Source organism: Strix uralensis, chromosome 8 (assembly GCF_047716275.1).
Source record: "Strix uralensis isolate ZFMK-TIS-50842 chromosome 8, bStrUra1, whole genome shotgun sequence".
NCBI classification, from domain to species: Eukaryota; Metazoa; Chordata; class Aves; order Strigiformes; family Strigidae; genus Strix; species Strix uralensis.
The window spans coordinates 7,341,404-7,356,832 of record NC_133979.1 but is presented as its reverse complement, the minus strand read 5'-3'; the positions used below and the strand labels follow the sequence as shown (position 1 = coordinate 7,356,832).

Genomic DNA, 15,429 nt, shown 5'->3' with positions numbered 1-15,429 from the left:
TACATTTGTTTATCTGACAGTTGCTTTCCACAGTCTGATTCATGACATCCTTTAATACATTCCTGGGATTAACTTTTCATCTTTGTTTTTTTTATTCCTCTTAAATATTTTGCTGATACAGTGCATTTCTGATGTTAAGCTGGAAGTAACCTTTTATTGCAGGATACTGTCAAAACCAAAATGTGAGCAGCATTTAGTTTCAAAACAAATCTGTTCCATCCTGTGTTAGCTGTTCATATGGGTGCCTGATCATTCAGTCTCCTCCACAAAAGAGGAATGAAACCTCAGTATACTTTTTAGCTTTTCTATAGATAATCTCACATAAATCATATTTTGTATACTAAGTTGATATTGTTTCTTATACTGTCACATACTGGTTTTTCTTTGCAGCATTTTACTTCTGATATTCTAATTCTATTTAAAAAGATTCCAAAAAAAATTTTTCACATCAGAAAGCAAAATTACCTTTCTTTGGTAAGCTGGAAAGGTAATACGTTTTTAGTATTATTGGAAAGGTAATATATTTAGCTGTAAAGGTAATACATTTCTTTCAAAATATGTTTTCATCAGTGTAACTGTTTTTTGTTAAAGCTTAAATGCAGAATAGATTGTAATCACATGAATGAACAATTTTAATTTGCTAGTCATCTGGGTCTAATCATAAAGGGACACTACAGACATCTTTGAAGTTTCATGTTGGGATCCATTTTACACTGGATTTAGACCTTCTATGATTTATAAAACATGTTTTATATAGTGTTCCCCTCTTTGTTATCTTCCCAGTAGCTAATGCACAGAAAATCTAAGTTATGTGACATAGGGATAGACCATGTGTCGGTGTTTAGTCCAGGACTAATGCTGTTGTGCTTTACGTGATATAAATAACAATTGTTAACCTCTTTGTCATTTGGGATTTCAGCTGACACCATGACACATTTCTCAATTTGATTTCCGTTTTCTCCTCCAGTTGATACCAAAAAAAAAGTTGATTTATGAAACAAGCTGCATGTTTCTAAAGGATGTACTGGGGTTATGCACATAAATGCTATTAAAGTTTGAAAACAGCCTAGGAAGCAATCAATCAAACTGGCAATACTTAAATAAGGGGTTTTTTTAAAAGGTTAAAAAAGCAAAAAGCATCACAATTGGGGTTATCTGATTATCATGTAGAGTATTGTATCAGTAAGTTAAGAAGAACTTCACTGTGTGTTTACTTGTTTCTTTCATAGACTATGCTGTAGAAGAGAGACCTTCTCAGATCTCTGTCATGCAGCAGCTGGAGGATGGTGGCCCTGACCCTCTAGTATTTGTTTTAAATGCTAATTTGCTGTCCATGGTAAAAATAGTAAATTGTAAGTTTTTATTTTAAATAAGGCTTGGGTATGAGAGGGGAAATGTTATATATATTCTTAGTAGGAACAGCAGCATTTTTTTATTTGGTAGGATGGTCTCTGAAAATGTGATGGATTGAAAACTTTGTACTTGGCCATATTAAGTTAAATTACAAAAGGCTCTTTTTCAATGATTTAGACATCAATACAAATAATTTTGTGTAGAAAATATAAACTAGACTGATAGAGCCTCCAGTCTCAGGTGTGGAGATCAGTGTCTCCTGTCCAGCTTGGTAGAGCGAGGTATTTTATCACTCCTTCTTCCTTTGGTTGCTTAACTCATTTTGCTATCATCCCATTCTGGAAGGAGCAGATAGGATCCCATAGTAGTACACGCATTCCGTTCTCCTGTGCACCTCTTCTATCCTTTCTCTACTGTGCATGTACATGTGCTGAGGGAGGGAGGAATGAACGGGGAGGCACACAGGTGGCTTCTCATGTTAGTGCCTTAGCTGATCTCTGCTGGATAAGAAAACATTTGAGAAATTGAGAAGGACAGTTTTGCAGTAAAATGTTTTGGTTCTGTGAAAAGTTCATACAATAAATTAAGATGATGTTTATAAACCTTTTGGCATCTGGTTAGATAGCAGTACAATTTTTTACATGTGTATAAAATGTCATTAGTATGCACATATATATACATATTAGATGAAAGATTTTATTTCAATAACTTAATATTCTCAGCAGATGAACTGTGAAGTTTAGAGATGTGTCATCACTAACATTCATGTGAAGCAGAACAACACAGTGATGTCTCATGAAAACACGTGACATCCAGCTGTCCATCTTGAGAGTGATACCACTTTAGCTGTCAGGATCGTGATATACACAGCCAACAGCTTGGTCTTTTCCCAGGTTCCTTCATTCCCATGTAAATCCTGTCCTTTAATTTGGATACAGAAACTGCTAAAAGTCTGCTCTGTGGTGTTAATCCCAAGATCTCACTGGGAGCTGTAATGCTCTGGCTTTTTCTTAGCTGTAAACTGGGAATTACTGAGCTGCTTTTGTTGTGGATGTGCTTGCTTGCAAAGTAACATATTTAGAACATAATTTGTCTGTGTGACAGATACTGCAAAGAAACAAGCTGTAAAACTGATTCTTGAAAGAGCTGTCTTCCTGTAGTGAAATTTAGGCCTATTTTATGAAATTCTGATACATGTTTTCCTCTCTGCAGATGTGAACAGGAAGTGCTGGTGTTTCACTACGAAAGGCATGCATGCAGTGGGGCAGTCAGAGATAGTCATTCTCTTGCAGTGTTTGCCTGATGAGAAATGTTTGCCTAAGGATATCTTTAACCATTTTGTGCAACTTTACCGGGATGCCTTAGCAGGTAGGAATGCTCTATTGAAAATGGTTTGAATAGATGATCGTACTGAGTCAAATACATTTTTGTCATTTAACAAATGGCTATTTTTTTATAAAAGAATATAAGAAGAGAATAAGTATGAAAGCTAATAGGGGGCTGAGTTGTTATTGGTTATTAGTATCCAGTGTTATATTCATCTTATCAAGTAAAAGTATTTATGAGGTGCTGGTAACCTGGGGAGCTGCTCCAAAGATCTTCCAGCCTTCCTCTGGTGCCACCAGAACAAAGAAGTTTGGGGTATAAAGGCCATGCATAGACTATTACAGCAGCAGAGCAGGAGGACTCTGCCTGTGACAACTTTGTGTTGAGCAGCCATTGCTGAATGTCTGCTCTCACTGCTTCTGCAGGTGTTGGGGTAGGAATTTGAATACGGCTAACATAGCTGAAATTAGCACTGTACTTCATCTAGCAGTAAGTGTAGTAGGATATTCAGCAGAGCTCATGGGTACGCTAATGATGTTGCTTCTAATAATTATTTTTTCAGGGCAGCTTTTTTAAAGATACAGAAAGAAAATTTTGAGAATCCTTATGGATAGTATGTTAAATACCCCCCAACTAGGTCGTTCAGAAATTTGATTCCCACAGTGTGTGTGTCTATTGCCACATTATGGAGATACTATTTATATTATAAAGTAATACAAATATATATGTATATGTGTGCCTGGAATGAATTGTAGGGCATTGCAGAAATTATCCCTGAATTTTTAATTTTAGTATCTCAATTGCAAGGTTGTATTATGTAAACCTTTACACATTTTACATTTGCTACGTAAATGGGCTTCCACTTCTAGCTATTGTTGGACCTTAGAATTCAAAAATTATTGCATAAGGAAAAATGAAAGTATTTGGTTCCACTGATTAGAAAATAAAGCTAGTTTTCCAGACCTGAAATTGGATCACATTAAGCTTATATATTGAAAACAGATTTATGAGGGCTTCTGCGTATATTTGCAATGCCTTTGGAGTGACTGAATGCTACACTTCAATAAAATCATGAAAAAGATCTTTGTTTCCTAAAATGTCTTGATGCAACAAAGGTCAGCTTGTCCAGAAAGGTTGCCAGGTTCAGAATGTACTATTATCACATGTCATAATGGATCTCAAGTACACTGGAAACAAATATCTTTCCAATCCTCACTTCATTTGCAATGCTTTATTTTCTAATTATGATGTTATTCAGGGGGAGATAGATATGAAAAACAGCATGTGTGTGTGTGTGTATATATATGTGTATATTACAGATATAAATCCAGCTTGGTGTATATATTGCAGTGAAGTTTGTATAATTACACTACAGAAATACATAATTTATAACTCCTACATAATGTATCTGGAATTCTTTTTTTAGTGCTCTAGTGGTAGTAATTTGATATCCTACAATTGCACTGGTGCAAAGAGCTGTTTACTACTGTACAATTCTTAATCAGAAACCAAATTTCACTGTTTAAGAATTCCACTGTGTAATGTTCTTTTGGTAAGATTTGCTCTGTCTTGTATTTCAGACATGTAATAGAAGTAGATAGACACGTTGAGTTGCTATATAACACCAAACCGCACGGAATTTTTTGTAGAACATAGCACCTTGATAAATTCCCATAGCGTTTTGTAATGCACTCTCTCAGTAACCATCCTTTTTTCTTTCCAAGTCATGCGTGTTTGGGAGGGAGAAGTATATATTAGCATATGTGCAACTCTGGCTGTTTTAAACGTTATTCAGCCAGAGAGACAGGATATGATGCTGTAGGGGTTTCAGTTTGGTGGTTGTAATCCCTTGGAAGTGGTTAGCAGTTTGCATGCTGTCGTAGATGGAGCCACGCTTCCAGAGTTATTCATTTCAGAGGTACTGCACATCTCCTGGCAATTAGATGATAGACATTTAGAGTAAATGAGAATTCCCGTTAGAAGTTAAAGACTATTTAAAACCCTGCCTCACAGTTTCATTTTTCATTATATAATATATTGGTTTAAATTTATTTTGCCATCAGGAAACAAAAATAAATTCTGTGGAAGTTTTTTATTTATCTCCTTTAGTAAATACTTTCTTAAAAACAATCATAAAATAAAAAAACACAGTATTTTTTATTGGAACAGAAACAAAAATTACTTTTAGTCATGTTGATTTTGTTTTGGAGTGATTTTGGGTTTCTTGTTTTTGTTTTCAGCTGAAAAATACAGCATTCCCCTTTTGTTTATTTAATTAAAGCCCCTATCTATAGTGACTTATTTTTTCATGAGTCACATTTATTTACTAGCCCTTCTTGCTCGTTTGAAACCTAGAAGCACAAACTTGTATGTACTCGTGCCTCTTCCCAGATGTTTCTGCTTTCCTCAGAGGATAATTTGTTTCTTGAGGCTGAGTCCCCTGTGCTAGGTGCTGCTGTCAGCCATTTGCAGAGTATGGTTCTAGCATGTGCAAGGAGTGGCAGCGGAGCCCAGGCCTCAGACCTGCAGGCAGGAGCGTTTAGTCTGTATGCTCACCATTTTGCAGTTTATCCTTCAGATTCATCTCCTGTTTCAGCATGGATAAGGTGTCAGTCTGGTGCAGCACCGCCTTGAGCCTTCATTAGTTTTGTTACGGGAAGTCCTCAACCTCAAGCTATGGTCTGATGTTAGGGCTTTATAATCGTAAAACAATGGAGGGATTTTGAAGGAAAAATGGCATTTTTCACTATAGGTTGTATGCATGTAAGTTATAATAAATTCTAAAGTTGTTAATTAAGGCAAGTATTAATTACTGTTCAGTTTCCATCGCTTTATTCTTCCTCTGGCCCCTCTGCCATCAAGCTCCCTGCTGTGTTGCTTTTCTTGTTTTGAAATTGAAAGCTAATGATTTCTGTTGTGGTTTTAGTAGTTGTACTGTTGTAATAGTAATCCCATGGTTATCCTTGTCTGTTGGCTATAAGCTTGGCAGGAGGTCTAGTGAATGGAAAAATGAGAACTTCTGTCTGTCTAAATGGGTACTTTGAAGCAGTTGGATGTGTTAATATAGAGCTGCCAGATATGCCCTAGTGCATCAACTCTGTGGTGGAATACAATAAATGCTACTGTTACTTTTGTAGTGAAAATGCAAATCTGGCAACTACTTGAAATGGCTTTGTGATTGCCCTGGTTTTGGGGATATTCTGGGTGAGGGTGGATCTATCCCACCCACAGTTCTGTGTATTTTTTACCCAGCCTGGTTTTAATTAAATGAGGTGGTAGCTAATATGGAGTAGATCTGTAAAGAAGCCCATGTAGATGTTCTGGAGTTAACTGAATAATACATGCCTGCAACTGTAATGTGGAAAGATGGATACAAAATCAAACATCGTATAAGGTGTGAGAGTGATTGTTTGGAAGACTGCCATGGACTAGTCTGAGGAAGTTTTGGATGCTGGTAGCTGCTACTCACAGTGATAGTAAGTGAAGTATTACGTCCCTTGCCAATATGAATAAGTTCTTTCCAAATTACTTGCTGATGTGTTTCAATAAAAAGATGCTGAGTATGGTCAGAACTTTGAATGTGGAATTTCGTATGTTTTTCTCAACATTGGCATCTGCTACAGATGTGCCATCAAGTTGCATTCACGGTCTTGTTTTTTCTGTGTCTCTTTGTGGCTCTTGGTGCAGTGGTGACTAGGTTTGTATTGGTTTTCCAAAGAGTATGTGGTCATTTGCTCTTGAAGAAAATCCATCTGGCAAGATTTTTCCCAGGTGAATATTGCTTTGCATCTCTTGCTACAGAAGCGGGATGCTTGGGTTTTCGGGATCCTGGTATGGTTTGGTACTTGGCAGTTCTTGGTTCTTACTGCTGACAGTGGAATGAGGCCAGTCAGATGCAGCTAACTTCCCCAAGCCACATATGTCTGCCTTCCCTGAGACTGGATGCTAATACCAGTTTTTTGGTCTGAGATTAACCAAAAGTCATGAAGCATATATTAGGAATTTAACTTCACTGTTTTTGGTGAAAGCACCTAACTGACTTCACCACATATTGAGGACAATAAACAAATGCAGGAATCTTTTGTTCTTTACCATTTCTTGTATAAATTGCTTTGAGTCCAGAAGGGATTGCCAAACTGATATGCAAAGTACATTGTTCATCAGAGGAAGACACCTAAGTGAAGAATTCAAACCAGCATGGATCATGACTGAAGAGAAGGTCACATCAGTGGATAAAAGCATGTTTTTTTTAAAGGACTTTATAGAGCTGCTTAGGATTTAAAGTCAAGGGTAACCCAGCCTAATTGAGAAGAGAGTAAGTACTGACCTCCTGCAGAGCTGCTTTAGATGCATCATGCACACTTATGGCACTTCCTAAATAATGTCAATTGTCTGATGTCAGGTGCTGGAACTTAGTATAAGGAAAGGCACCTCTCTGTTCATTCTGAGATTACCTCTTTAGAAAGGAAGTTGTGATATTTTGTAAATTAAAGTCCATGCTTTTGAGAAGGATAGTTTTTTTGGAAGGTTTTTCTGACAGCTACGCTTTCTCTATGAGCTTTTGCAACACAGTTCTATGCTTAAAATGTGTAACAGTGCAGTGGGTTGAATTTGACCATGTCAGGTTGGTAATAGCAACTTATCAGTGGGGCCTTGACTTGGAAAGACGTGGCAGGAAAGGCTGACAGTCCCTGGTCAGTGCAGAAATGTTTGTGGGGCAAGCCCAAAGAGGCTTTTTGATTTGGGTTTGCTGATTGAAAAGGGCACTAGAGAGGTGGCTAGGAAGACACTTGCTTGATTCTTCCTATGCTCTCCACATGGCAGGCTCTTGCATGCTCTTACAATTAATGAATTGCAGCACAACTACCTAATCCCAATAGTTTGTCCTCTTAATAGTGGTAACCTAGTGGAGCTTGCACTGTGCGAGCTGCTTGTGTCAAAAGGAGTAATTTATAATGCTGTGGCTCATGGTAGCAAAGTGCTAAACAGCTGAGTTGCAGATTCCACTCTGAAGATTTTTTTTCATGTTTCTGTTGGCTGAAAAAATTCCTGTTAAGACATCCCAAGTGTGTGAGCCTTGAAGCTCCATCTCCTGAAACGGAAAAAATAAGTAGTCGTCCCCTTCTGCTGCAGCACTTGGCATCAGTCACAAGTGGATTGCTTTGTCATCCCAGTGGGCAGTACCACACGTCTCAGAACTGTACAGTATTGTACAGCTTCACTTTGCCTAGCCTCTTTCACACAGAAAATACTTCAGAAAAGGGTGCAGAATTCAATTCAGTTTAGCAGTTCATGAGCTTCGTACATTTTAAGGTTAGAAAGAATTATTATGGTCACGTTGGAACCAAGAAGCTCACCAAGTAATTTTAATATCAGGCCTGTAGTTTCTATTTGGGTAAGAACAGATGGGAAGGGAAAAAGGAAGTATACATGAAGAAGAGGAGATTAGTGAGGGTAGGTGGGAACTGCAAAAGCAAATGAGTGGAGTTGAGATAGAAAGGTTCCAGCAGCTATTTTAGATAAGAGAAAATCATCTTCTTGAACACCAATTGATACACTGGTTTGAGCTCACTAGCAAGATGCCTGAGTTTGTGCATTAGCAGTGTATTCACTGAGCAGGCAATAGTGTCACAGCACTGGCTGGCAGAGAAATGCATTTGCACGTGGGCAGGATCAATGATTTTGAGCAGTTGACAACATTTGATGTGGCTCTATTAATCATATTAGTCCTTCAGTTTGACGAGTAGCTAGTTTTCATCGAGTGTGCTCAGCTGGGCATTACAGAAATTGTAGCCGCTATAAGAGTTCTGGAATTTGATCTGGGTTGATGGTGTCAGTTCTGGCTTGTGTGTGTCTGTAAAATTACAAATCAGCTTGGCAGGATAGTGGCAAGCTGCGAGTGAGCTGCACCCTGCCGTGGGGCGCCTGGGCTGCCAAAGCCTGTCACCTTTTAACGGAGAACTTGAGAACTTAGTTTGTGCAGCACCTTGTGGATACAGAAAAAAAAATTCCGCTAAAGTGCCCACAAATTTGAATAGCAAGGAAACTCCTGAACTTAGTTGGAGTATAAAAGGAGCCTTTTGTTTACAGACCTGCCAGTAACTGTATTTAAAACTGGAGGTCCCAGGGTCATGTGAAGGAAGCAATACTTGGTGGTGATTGTGCCGTGGTGGTCTGGAGGGATGTAATGTAGCATGGGCATGTCTCCAGAGTGAGGGTAGGAATAGCTTATTATTCTCATGCTCGCACTGGCTTCGTGGTGAGTGGCTATGACTTGGGACTTTCATAGGGGTTCAGTGTAAAAGACAGACTTGAAAAGACTCATTGGTTAACCTTTCCTTTGCTGGCCAAAACTGTACCTACTGTATTTATTTTCTTGCATCTGTAAATGCTTGTGTATGATTTTTAGGCTCTTTTGCAGTATAAAAATAGAAAAGACTTTACTTGAAGATCAAGTTGCACTTCCATGACTCATGTTTTTACTTACTTAAAACCTAGTGTTTGTGCGTCTGTATGTGTCTCTTGTGTGTAAAAGGGAGAAACCCTCCAGTTACTGTCCAGTTGATATACATGGCTCCAACATGCACATCACTGCCTTGGGTTCAAATACAAACACTCCATTATGAGGTGGTGGAGAAGAGCAGAAGCTCCTACTTAGCAGTCTCTCTGTCTGCAGGTGGGAAGGCCTGGGATTACTGCAGAAGCCCAGGAGGTCTGCATAAGTATCTCAAACCCATGCAATTCCTCATGAGTGGTGTGATCAACCACACCACGGTCTCTGAAATTACTTGTGTTTTTCTTTGAGAGCAAATCATCACTATTAATATTCACATCTTCCTATGGAGAATTGTGGTCCGCTGTTCTGTACATTATTTGCATGCTGTTGTCATTTGATAAAAGGAATCACACTATGGTTCCTTACTTCAATGTTAAATGCTGCGTTAGATGCTATAATAATCTAATCAACATTCAGATTCATTCAGCCATTCCAGTGTAAACATTTTTGGAAATTAAGAGCATCAAAGAGTAAAAATGTGAGTAAAAATTAGTGATACTTCTCCCCTGTGTGTCTCTGAGTTGCGTTTTATATTAAGTATACTAATTAAATAAACACTGTTTTGTGCAATTCTTAAAATGACCCAGATCTTCAATATGTGTCTGAGCAGGCACCCCTGTGGTTTGCCTAAATGGAAGGACAACCAGTGGGCCTAATTGTTCGACTAGGTGCACCTCTCTCCTTTAATCGCAGTTGGATCTAAAAGTTCTGTCAACAGCAGCTTCTGCAGTGGAAACCCTTCAAGTATCTGGAAGACACTAAAACCAGGCTTTCTTTAGGTCCTTTTGTAGTGCTAGGGGGAGGTTGCAGGTACTACTTCCTTAGCAGCAGTACTGGCCTGAGTTATCCTTCCTCTTCCTTGGCTATCCCCGAGATGCATCATCCCCTCCATTACACTGCCTCTACTACTTGAAACAGGCAGATCTCTGTGAAACAGGCAGACCACAGAAATGATTGAGGCTAGACTCCCTCCCTGCTCCCCACAAGAGTTGGCACATCTGTGGTTGAACGTGCTGTCCTGGTAACCCTTGCAGGCATGGCTCAGTCAGGCACAGAAATGCAGATATGTGTGTGTGTTTCTACAGAACTGACTTCTTACTGGTGATAGTCACTGAGTACATGTATCACCAAAGGCGGATCAACCGGAGATACCCATGGCTTTGGTGGCTCTGGTCTACAGCAGTTACTCCGTAACAGATTACACACTTGTGCACACGAGGGAACCTGAGCCCCTGTGTGCAGCAAATCATTGTTTCTTGTGTGATTAATAGACATTAGCTCTTCAGGAAACAAAGTGAGTTTAATATGGATTTTTTTCCCTTCTGAAAAACTCTTTAAATTCTTCATAAAGCTTTCAATCTGCTGAAGTAATGAGCATTTTTCTTCATAGGTAACGTTGTTGGCAACCTGGGACACTCCTTTTTCAGCCAGAGCTTCCTTGGAAGCAAAGAACATGGAGGGTTCTTGTATGTTGCGGCTACATATCAGTCCTTGCAAGACCTGGTACTCCCAACCCCACCGTACTTGTTTGGCATCCTCATTCAAAAATGGGAGACTCCCTGGGCTAAAGTGTTCCCCATTAGGCTGATGTTGAGACTTGGAGCTGAATACAGACGTAAGTAACATTCATTCTTTTAGCTGCAATTATTTCTGCAGGAGAATATATTCCGGTCTAGAGCACACACACCCAGCCCTAAATTGTTACCTGTCAAAGCCACACAAGCTTAAACAGGCAAGTAAAAATTATGTTTTATACCCACATTGCATCCAGCTAACAGCACAGCAGTACTGAGGTTGTGATACGACCTACAGCCTTTTTACAACTGTACTAGTTATCAGGGAGATTTTTGTGGAGACAAATCTAGTTCTGAGCAGCTGTTTGTAGTTCACTTAGTGACCCAAAATAGAGTTATGTGCAGAACAAGCCTGATTTAGCTGGTGTAGTTAGGACAAGGGAGAGCCTTTGAGATGTGAAGCTCTTTTCCATGCTGAAACGAAAGAGCATTTGCTTTTAAGTTTTTAAAACCACACTCATTTTCCAGAGAATAACAATATGTGTGCAGGGGCAACTGACGTGCCAATTTGTCACAAAAATTCTGTGGCAACTAGTAACAAATAAGCTGGAGAGAGTGTTTCAGCTGAACAAAATCTTAGCAGTTAGCATGCAGTTAGCATAAAGTTAGGATAAAATATTTTGAAAAAGACACTTGCCATTGCTGAAGCAAAGAGATTATTATTGGAAGTCTGTCCACCATGATGGGCCAAAAATCTGCTGTCTTGCTCATCTGCTGTTCTAATTGGCAAACTGGTAAATCTGAATTACTATTAAAATGGTCTGGTGTTAATTTTTTTCAAAACTTTTTAACAAAGTAAGTTCTGGAATGTGCCTTATAGGGATTTGTAAATTTAACTTGTGATGTTTAGGGAACATTGGGAATTTTTCATCAAATACCTGCATTACTGGAGAGGAAAAATAAAATCTTCAAAATTTGCTTTCTGAGGATGAGGACTGCATGTTAAACTTGTCCAGAGAAACATTAGTGTTAAAGATGTGTAAGTTTTTGTGTGTGTCCATGAGGTTTTTAAGTAGTATATTTATTCCCATCAACATTTAGAAAAACAAAGATGCTCATATTTTGGATGAGAGCACAGAAACAAATGTTTTGATATTCACAAACAGAAGTACCTGCTGTGAGTCTGTTGGGAAGCTGGGGTTTGAATCACTTGTATAGCTGTGGTTTGGATTTAGGCATATTCACTTGTGCTGTGACAGTTGTGACTGCAGGTCACTTCCTCAGTCCCCTCTCGAAAGGGGCTACATTTGTGTCCCAGGTTTCCTTGGATACATCCTCTTTTCTGGTGGAATTGTCAGATTTCAGCCATTTGTCCCATTCTGCTGGACGTGCAGCAGATCAGATGCAGGCGTCACTCTGGGTTGCTAGATGTCCAGAAAATGTCCGCTGAGCATCTGCAGAGCAACCATACAGCTCAAGCTAGGGAAATTCAGTGCATCTGGGGCGTAGCTGAGCTGCTGTATGCAGCCAGGGTGGCAGACACGGGAAAATTCAGCACTTCTCGGTGCCTGAGGACGCTGCATGAGTTGGTCAGCGTGTGTAGGAGCTGTGATGCTTTCCAGATACCGCATCAGTGTGCAGAAGCTGGAGCTTATTTCTATCAGGAAATCCTGATGATGTTATTCAAACCTGCTGAGCATTTTGCAGCCCCTTCTGACTACACTGGGAACTTTGAAGATGTGTGTCATTTTGGGAAATCAGGCTGTTTGCCTGAGGATAGTTTAGGAACCTTCCTTCAAACATGCATTTAGAAAACCTTGGCATTACGTATTACTGCATGAGTCATGTTTCAAGCACTGCTATGGCTTCTGCTGCAACATAATGTAATGCAGCCAGATCCATACACTACAGTTTCAATTGCATCATAGATGTTTTACAAGTACGGCTAAGTCAGCCAAGGAATGCAGATACTTTGCATTGCTGACATACCGTAAATGTCCTTTTAATTGTTTTTTACATACTCCTGTAGAGAATTTGCCCTGTTCTTATGAAATCATGAAAAGAGAAAATGAAATAATCTGTGTTATGACTTGAATGTCACACATGTCACCCACAGAAGCTAAAGGTTTATGATGCTATAGTGGCAAGCAGCAGTATGGTCATAAAAAAGGAAGAAGCCATTTCCACGAAGTAGCCTGAGAAAAGCATTTCGAAAGGTCATCTTTGCAGTCAGAGTCCAGATTGCTAGGTTCAGTCTTGCAGTGTGGCACTTCTAAGCATTCCACGTAATTCCTCTTACTGTTTCTAGCACAGTGGGCAAGGAGCCATGATGTACACACATGTGTAAGATGCATTATAATGTTAAACACTTCTTCCCTTTTGCTTTTTAAACTCTAGTCTTCTTTCCAGTCTTTTTTTTTTATTGCCGCTGCTTACCATATTCAACTGAGCAGATTGTATTTGAGTCTGTTTTTGCAGAATCTCAGCATGTAAATTTCAATCTGACCTTTTCTGTTTTATTTTGTCCTAGTTTATCCATGCCCACTTTTTAGTGTCAGATTTCGTAAGCCTTTGTTTGGAGAGACTGGACACACGATTATGAACCTTCTTGCAGTAAGTGCTGGGACTGAGTTTGTACGTTCTGTCGGTGTGAATAGATCAGTGTGGGGAGAACTGTACTCCTGTTGCACAGAGTAGTAGCTGGCAGACTTAAAAGATGACAAGAGGAAATAGTGGGCTTTTGAGTGGATTTACCTCCTGTTACTGATACTGGATGTTAGCTTTCAACAACACAGTGAATTGTAACAAGGTATCCAAATCAACATCCAAAACCTGGCCACCTGAGGATGTTTGGATCTTGAAACGAGTGCACTAGTTGCTCGGATTCCTTCCTCAGAAGTGCTGGGTCATCACAGTGTGCAGCTCTCTGATTATACAGCGCTTCAACTGAAGCGAAGTTATTAGCTCTTCCTACTTTGGTAATATTTTCAATATAGAAAATTCTCTTCAATGCATGACTTAATCTCACTGCTAGAAAAACTAATAACTCTATCCAGTAATGTAACAGAACACAGAGAGCAGATTTTCTTACGTACAGTGATGACATTTAAGGCTGGAGAATATTAATTTTGATGTAAGAAAATCGGTGAAATGACTAACAGTCATGATGATGTTTTTTCATTTGTGTATTTTGATTACAAAGGTTACAAGCTGTGATGTCTCCATCCCTTCCTGCCTTTCAGTCAGTGATTACAATTATTTTAATGGGCTAACTAGTAGTCACTAGGATAGTCATGAAAGCTACAGTGTTAATGATGGTCATCATGCCTAACTTTTAAAAACTTGTTTTAATTACCAGGACTTCAGAAATTACCAGTACACACTGCCTGTGGTCCAAGGTTTAGTGGTTGATATGGAAGTTAGAAAAACCAGCATCAAAATTCCTAGCAACAGATACAATGAGGTAATGCTTATAAGAAATACATTTGTGTACAGTTTCTTTGTGGTTGGAGGACCTGGAATCTAAAGGAATTTTATTTTATTCACTACCACTAGGGAAAACTGCCTCAAAAGCAAATGATAAATGCATGATGAACACATCTTTTGAAAGTGAGTGAGGGTGGCTCCACAAGAAGAATGCAATTAAATTCAGGATTAATTAAACTCTCAAACTCCTTTTCTTCAGGTTTTATAACTGTTTACATAGAAAATGTAATACTGGTTTCATTTGAGCAAGAAAGTCGACAAAATTTACACCTGAGGTAAACTAGGAGGAAAAAGTGTATTAGCTCTTCTCGTCTATGTTGTGTGTGCATACTCAAAGCATTTATTAGTATTTGTTGGATTGCTGTTTATGTAAAATTTCTCTCAACATTTAAATTTTGTACTTTATACTGAGAAAGTCAGTGTCTTTAGGATTTAGTGCTGTTGAGAAAGCTGTGTGAGAATGTATTTGAACAATAATGAAAGAGAGCAGGGGAGAAGGCGATTGATTTCATGTTCTGTCTGAAGAGGAGGGGTAGTTTGATATTTTGAAACCAATCAGCAGCTGGGGTGAGAGCAAAGCTCCTGGGGAAAATGGTATTTGTAAAAGTTCTTGTAATATCAGAGCAGAATACAGCTTTATCTCAAGAGAGAATTTCCTTGCAAGAAGCATTTGATTAAAACAACAGCGAGAATAAAGAAATAAATTGAAAAAAAGGAAAAAGCGTTCTTATGTGAGAGTTGAAAAAGATGAAACTGATGAAGCAAGAAGATAAAGGGTCTGTTAAAAAGTGTATTAATTCTTGATGCAGTTGTAAGAAAATGGAAAAGGTCAGTGAAGTTTGCATGAATTGAATACGGATTGGCACATAAGATGCAGTTTAGTAAGTGTTAGCTGGGCCTGGTGTTGGCAGGTGTGTTAGCTTTGGATTTGTGTCGGACACGGCACTAAGCTGGACTGTGAGGAAATTCCTGTGTTGTGCAGCTTAGCAAAATGTCTGCATCGTGCTTGGGTTCTCTTTCCAGTGTGAGGCAAAGATTCAGCTTTTTTAAATGAAGGAAGTGTTACTTATTTAACATTATTGCTTACAATCCAGTTGAAAGGTTGAATTACTAGAAAATTTTTCATCTGAGTTTAGTTTGAATTAAGATGAATTAAACCAGAAGACCTTTACTTTTTTTCCCCCATGTAAGGCA

General features: G+C 38.8%; 1 protein-coding gene across 5 annotated transcripts in view; it reads left to right on the top strand.

Annotated features, from left to right (window-relative positions):
- The window catches only part of ZFYVE9 (zinc finger FYVE-type containing 9), a 62,512-nt gene that overhangs the window by 36,579 nt on the left and 10,504 nt on the right, over positions 1 to 15,429 (top strand). For all 5 annotated transcript variants that reach the window (XM_074876047.1, XM_074876048.1, XM_074876049.1 and 2 more), the window contains 5 exons: positions 1,230 to 1,352; positions 2,566 to 2,721; positions 10,626 to 10,850; positions 13,280 to 13,362; positions 14,108 to 14,212. In XM_074876047.1, the coding sequence (XP_074732148.1) occupies positions 1,230 to 1,352; positions 2,566 to 2,721; positions 10,626 to 10,850; positions 13,280 to 13,362; positions 14,108 to 14,212 (692 nt within the window). The remainder of the gene's footprint in view (positions 1 to 1,229; positions 1,353 to 2,565; positions 2,722 to 10,625; positions 10,851 to 13,279; positions 13,363 to 14,107; positions 14,213 to 15,429) is intronic.